The 7,500-nt window shown below is 30.6% G+C and overlaps 1 protein-coding gene across 1 annotated transcript in view; it reads left to right on the forward strand.

Annotated features, from left to right (window-relative positions):
* The window catches only part of atp8a1 (ATPase phospholipid transporting 8A1), a 336,556-nt gene that overhangs the window by 143,899 nt on the left and 185,157 nt on the right, over positions 1 to 7,500 (forward strand). Inside the window, exon 15 of the mRNA XM_056471711.1 lies at positions 2,974 to 3,018. Coding sequence (XP_056327686.1) covers positions 2,974 to 3,018 — 45 coding nt within the window. The remainder of the gene's footprint in view (positions 1 to 2,973; positions 3,019 to 7,500) is intronic.

Below are 7,500 nucleotides of genomic sequence, written 5' to 3' on the forward strand. Positions count from 1 at the left end.
TAGTGAGATAACAAATACATTTGCAAATGCAATAAATAGTTGCAGTTCTAAGTCAAAATTTTGATGTTATTTCTGAATAACACCACTGAATAATTCCCGTGTTAAATAACACATACATGAGACTTCAAATAATAACCTCCACAAACCAAGACCCACACACAGCACTTATTTAATAATGTTGTCTTCCATAGCATGAAAAAAACAAATGCTCTAACTTCCTCCCTCACCAGTGTCTGGTCTTTAAACACTCGGTCAGGCCAGTGTCCACTCGTATTACAATTAACAAAGCCCCGAATGCCCGAATCTGTTGACCGGAGCAAAGACGCGAGGATAATTTGCTGCTGTCAAGCCGGCAGCAGTGGCCGTGTCTCCACATCCCAGAAAACACAGTTTAGCAGCCAGCAGTTCATCCACTGCCTCTCTCCACTGCACTAGTGCTAGATTACAGTGAGTAGATACTGTAATCCTCCATCCCAGTATTATTTGTCTTAGCTTGGATTAGTGCTTTTAGGTTAGCTGTATAGCATCCTTGCTTATCCTTAAAAATTAGGGATGTCCTGATCAGGAGTTTTTTTGCCCTCGAGTCCAAGTCACTTGATTTTGAGTATGTACCGATACCGAAACCCGATCCGATACTTCTATAATGCATTAAAAACAATAGAGCGAAGAATCAGATCCAGGATGTTCCTTATTTTTTATTTAATTCATCTTATTTAATTCATCTGTTAACAAACAGAGCACTACTGTAAAATAGCTTGAACAATCAAGTAATATATAGTAATAAATAACATCAGTTCTTCACTTTTGGACTTGCAAACAGTAAATGCAACAGTAAATATAAAAATAAAATCGAATATAAAAACCAATAGTGCCTCAACTTAACGGCATCAATATTAAGTTTACACATCTCACAGTTTGCTATGGCGAATGTTGTCGTCATCAACTTTATAATACATCCAGACCGCAGACATACTCGTGCTTTCCTCTTCAAGCTGCTTCCGTGTTCTACTTTGCCGGCATTTAACCAATAGCGTCTCCACAACAAAGTGATGTCATGTCACACATGTTGCTGTTTCTGTGTGTTCAAAAAAGAGGTCTAAATTTGTGCCACTGCATAACTATAGATGTGTTAAATAACGAGAATATATACAGCATGACATATTCAAGTCGGAAACCGCGTGATCAGGCCCAATTTCCAATCACGTGATTGGATCTGGACATCCCTATTAAAAATGTGTGGTTTGTTGAAATGATTCCGTTAGATTAGTTGGGTTTCGCCTCAAGCGAAAATGAATGTATTGTTGGATCAGCACTCATGTTTGCCTTTGCAGGTTTCGTGTTATGTAAATGTAACCTGTTTGATGTATTGTTAATGTTTATGAATCGATTCATAAAATACATTTTTTACCATAATTTAAATGAGACACCTACTATAATGTCATTCAGTGTAATTATAGGTCGTAATGTAGTCAGCTATATTTACAGATTTAAAAAGTAGTGCTGGTCAAAAATGAATCGTGATTAAACATCCATAATGATGTTTTGACAATTTAAGTGTGTGTGCTGTGTATGTTTACTATGTATATGTTAATACACACATACATGCATATATTTGAGAATGTTTTTTATATTTAGATAAAAAATATACACTTGAAGTCAAAATTAATAGCCAAAATTATGATTTTTTCTTTTCTTTTTCAAATATTTCCCAAATGATGTTTAACAGAGCAAGGAAGGACTTCTTCTGGAGAAAGTCTTATTTGCTTTATTTTGGCTAGAATAAAAACAGTTTTTATTTTTTTAAAACCATTTTAAGGTCAATATTATCAGCCCCCTTAAGCAATATTTGTTTTCGATTGTCTACAGAACAAACCACTGTTATACAATGACTTGCCTAATTAACCTTACTTGCCCAATAACCCAGTTAAGCCTTTAAATGTCACTAAGCTGAATACTAGTATCTTGGAAAAAATCTAGTAAAATATTATTTACTGTCATCAAGGCAAAGATAAAATAAATCAGTTATTAGAAATGAGTTATTAAAACTATTATATAAAAAAACGTGTTAAGCTTCTCTCCGTTAAACAGTGCTCGCGAAATATTTGAAAAAGAATAATTTTTCATCTGGACTATATATATAATACAACACCTAAGGTAAGATTTAAATTTGATTCAGAAACACCACAATATCTGACAATATTGACCCCATATAGAGTTCAGGTCAGTATTAAAACTATTATATAAAAAAATGTGTTGAACTTCTCTCCGTTAAACAGGCCTTGCGAATAAAAATAAACCACTGGAGGGTGAATTATTTTGACTTCAACTCTATATATATATATATAAAACACCTACAGTTGAAGAATTATTAGCCCCCCTGAATTAACAGCTTAAAGCTACATTTAAAGGCTTAACTATGTTAATCAGGTTAACTAGCCAGGTTAGGGTAATTAGGCAAGTTATTGTAAAACGATGGTTTGTTCTGTAGACAGTCGGAAAAAAAATAGCTCAAAGGGCCTAATAATTTTAACATTAAAAGGGTTCATAAAAATGTTTAAACTGCTTTTATTCTAGCTGAAATAAAGCAAATAAGACTTTCTACAGGAGAAAAAATATTATCAGACATACTGTGAAAATTTCCTTACTCTATTAAACATCATTTAGGAAATATTAAAAAAAGAAAAAAAAATTGAAAGGGGGCTAATAATTCTGACTTCAACTGTATATATATATATATATATATATATATATATATATATAAGCTATTAGATATGAGATTTTAGTACAGCCTTTTAATAAACCCATCTAAATTCAGGTTATGAAGATTTAAATTTGATTTAGGGACACCACAATATTGACCCCGATATATTCTCCTAAAGTGCTTTATATGGTGGTCTCACACTGGCAGACATGCGGCTGAATGTGCTGATATTTCTCTTCTGTCTGTTACTGACTCTCTCCATCACTCTACAGTCACGCGGCTGAAGTTGAGGATGGTAGTTTTGCAGAGGACGACTGGTAAGATCAACACCCCTGGCTGCTTGTTTTTCAGCTTCTGTGATTTGTGCTCTTGCCGTGACGCTGTGTGCGAAAATGTGGTTTGAGCCGTATTATTGTGATGTGGTTGTGGAATGAGGTTTTGTCAGCACGGTGTTTCTGTAACCTGCTGTGAAGGCAGATTAATGTTGAATGTGCTTGTTTGATTTCCCCTGATTGAAGTCCGCATCAACCGGAAGCTGCAACCATTTTTATTTTTTCGTATTGTGATGTAGTTTCTAGAGAAACATTAATATTGATTAAAAAATGGTGGGTGTGGCTTGTTTTCTTCTACTGCAAGCTGATTGGAGGTATTAAAGTAGGCATTTCATTCAGAATGATCAGGAAAAGGGTTTGGGGAGAGTTATTACAACCTAACAGACTCCTGCTCACAATTTCTGTGTGTTGTCAAAGCTGACAGTAGGAGGGGGCGTGGTTATGTATGTTAGCCACGCCCAATACCTCACACATGCATAATCTGATCATAATGTTCAGATTTCAATTGGAATATTAGAAGGGTAAACAGTTTTTTATTTTTTTTTATAATGACATGCACAGATGAATTTTTTCAGCACAAAACTAGCAATGTCAGCTAACAAAATCATATGGTTAGTTTTGATTTCATTTGTACTTAAATCTCCTTCGCTTTGCTGTTTTTGGGCTCCTCTGTATGGGTCAAACAGACGGACCGGATGCAGTTTCTGTTTGATTTCCCAACACCCGCTTGTATACTGTAGACTTTATACTGTAATGCAGGTTTTCAGACTATAGTCCGCTTTCTGTGGTGATTTACAGTAAGTTGAACTGATTTGTGATCGTCTGTGTTTGGCTGCATTGGGTTGTGCTTTGATCTTGAACTATTGGGATGAAACCAATCGAGACCACTTGAAAAAAATCTAATTTTTCTGGGTTTATGATTTACAGTCGTGTTTGAGTAAAACATGGTTTTTGTTTTATTCTATAAGCTACCAATGGCATTTTTATCTGGAAATGTATTTATTGTTTATTAAATTGTTTATATATTTACATTTCTGCCGGATATATATATGACATTGAGAGAATGCTTTAGGCACGTAGTACGTTCAACAAATAGTTTTGCTTCAAATCATCTAAATCGCAGCGTCAGCCCGTTCAGAAATGTATGCAAAAGACTCTAAATGCCTCTTGCCTTTTACAGCAAAAGCTGAGAACCTTGTTAATTTTTTTTTTTTAAATTCCAAGGGGGCTAATAATACACACACACACACACACACACACACACACACACACACACACACACACACACACACACACAGTTGAAGTCAGAATTAATAGCTTCCCTTTGATTTATTTATTTTTTTATTTAATTTTTTTTTCTTTCTTAAATATTTCCCAAATGATGTTTAACAGAGCAAGGAAATTTTCACAGTATGTCTGATAATATTTTTTCTTCTGGAGAAAGTCTTATTTGTTTTATTTCAGCTAGAATAAAAGCAGCTATTAATTTTTTATGAACAATTTTAAGGTCAAAATGATTAGCCCCTTTAAGCTATATATTTTTTTCGGTAGTCTACAGAACAAACCATCGTTATACAATAACTTGCTTAATTACCTTAACCTGCCTAGTTAACCTGATTAACCTAGTTAAGCCTTTAAATGTCACTTTAAGCTGTATAGAAGTGTCTTGAAAAATCTCTAGTAAAATATTATTTACTGTCATCATGGCAAAGATAAAATAAATCAGTTATTAGAAATGAGTTATTAAAACTATTATGTTTAGAAATGTGTTGAAAAGTTAATGAAGGTAAGAAATCTATATTTGGTGGAATAACCCTGATTTTTAATAACAGTAAATAAAAGCATTTGTTATTCTCTTCTGTTGTCATTTTCTGAAATGACAATATTTTTATTTGAAATGTTGAAGAACTGTTATCAATCAGACCTTTTATAGAATCAAACAAATATTAACATTTCACTCAAACCAGTACCTATAGTGAATCTAGAACTTTCAAGTGCTTTCTGCTTTTTCCATAGCTGTGTATAAAAGTCATGACACACTTTGTGATTTGTAACTGGAACAGGAACTCCAGACACATTAATTTTAGACAACACTAATAAAATATGAATGGAGCTCTGTGTTGAAAGTCTAACCTCCCATTTAGACTCGGACAGAAATATCTCTCAGAGCAGGTCACATTAGATATGAATATGAAACTGTTTTATTTAAATGGATAAAAAGAAACAGGCTGTTTTAATGTTTTTGGTTCTTTATGGTAATAAAATGATGACTTGTGATGAATGAGTTTTTTTAAAAGGAGCTCTATTATAAATTAAATCAATCATCCTCGTTGTGCACGGAGCCCATGAGGACAGAAGATCTCAGTGTGCTCTTTATGGAGACACTCTGGAGATCTTAACTGTCCCTGGAGGAGCTGCTGATTACTGAGGAAACTCTCTGTGGCACTCATTAGATTTAAGAGATGCCTCTGTGTTTAAGAAGCTCATGTCTTAATAATAGTCAAATAAGGAGTTTACACAAGATATGATGTAATTTAAGATATTAGTTCCAGATTAGTTCCAGTTTTTTTTTTTTGTTTGTTTTTCAATAATAATATTATTTACAGATCATTATTTATATATTATATAATAAATTATGTTATAATTTATTGTTTTTTTAATTTATTTTATATTTTTATGCATATCAAATTATTAAATTAAAGTTATTTTTTTATGATTTCCCTTACTTTAGATACTTTCTATAATTGGACATTTTAAAACTTTATTTTACATTTTTATTTAATTCATTTTACTTTAATTTATTTTCTTTTTTGCATTTTCTTTTATTTTGTTTTTGTATTTTTATTTATTTTTAGAATTTTTTATTAAATTATGCATTTTTCATGGATAATATTTACAAATAATATTTTATATATATATTATTTTATTTTATTTTATATTTTACTTAATTCATTTGATTAGATTTTTTTATTTCATTTCTTATGTTTTTATGTATATTGTATTGTGAAATTTATGCTTACCCTTTATTTTAGATACTTTCTATAAATGGATATTTTAAAACTTTATTTTACATTTTTTATTTATTTCATTTTATTTTAATTTATTTTCTTTATTTCTTTCTTTTATTTCTGTATTTTATTTAATTTTTTATTTTTTTTTATAATTTTTATAATTCTTATGTATTTCATTCATAATATTTAAAAATAATATTTTGTTTTATTTTATGTTTAATTCATTAAATTAAATTTTTTAATTGCATTTATTTAAATTTTTTATGTATATTGTATTATGAAATTAAAAAGTTTTATGAAGCATTTTTATGCTTTTTCTTATTTTAGTTGCTTTCTTTAATTGTTTTTTTAATTTATTGTACATTAATTTATTTCATTTTATTTAAATTTATTTTCTGTCTTTTTTATTTTGTTTTGTATTTTAATTTATTTTTTAACATTTTTTTAAACATTTTTATGTATTTTTCATTAATAATATTATTTACAAATAATATTTAATATTTTATTTTTACATTTTCAATTTATTTCTTATTTTATTTTTTCTTTCTTTTTTGTTTTTTATTTTATTTTGCTTTTGTGTTTTTTTTTTGTTATTTATGTTTATTTTTTATTATTTTTATTTAATTTGTATGTATATTTTATTAAGAATATTATTTTCAAAAATATTTTATATTTTATTTAATTCATTTATTTTATATTTCTATGGATATTTTATTATGAAATCACTTTCCCTTTAGATCTGTAACATTTTAAATGATAACATTTTTAATAAATTTTCATTTCATATTATTTATTCATGATTTTTGCTAATTATTTTTGTTAGCAAAAGTTTCACGTGTGAAGCATAAATAAAAGCATGCATAACGAATTATCATTACCAGTGGGATTAAGTTGCTTGCTATGGTAAAATGTTAGAATTGCTCTCTGCTGTTTCTTATCTTTTTTTCTAAACCATCTCAAGAATATCAGGAACCAATGCACTGAAAATAGACACGTATTTGTCTTGTCTGAACTGAGCATTGAGTCTGCAGGACAGCATTGTAGCTTCATTTGAGATAATAAGTGTTTGCATGTGTGTATGTGATATATTTATTTTGTTTGTTGTTTGTTCATGTGTGTGTGTTCAGGAGTATATGACATATGCTTCCTGCTCCTCCACCTCTACTGTTTACTCTGTTTATCCTTCATAAACACACACACATTTCCACAATGGCCGAGTGTTTGCCTCTCAGTGGAGCTGTAATAGGATATACGCTGCAGTCATAGAGAGAGAAATGAGGTGTTTATCTGTTATCGTCCATTATGGTTGGATACTGCAGTAGATTGCAGAGGGATATGAATGAATGAGCAGAATCGGGCCATTTAGGTCTAATAACGGCCGTGCCGCATCCTGTTTCCATGGAGATGCTCGGCCTGCTGGGGTCTGGATCACCAGAATAAAAGGCTGTGTTCAGAT

This window comes from Danio aesculapii, chromosome 14, assembly GCF_903798145.1.
Source record: "Danio aesculapii chromosome 14, fDanAes4.1, whole genome shotgun sequence".
Classification (NCBI taxonomy): Eukaryota; Metazoa; Chordata; class Actinopteri; order Cypriniformes; family Danionidae; genus Danio; species Danio aesculapii.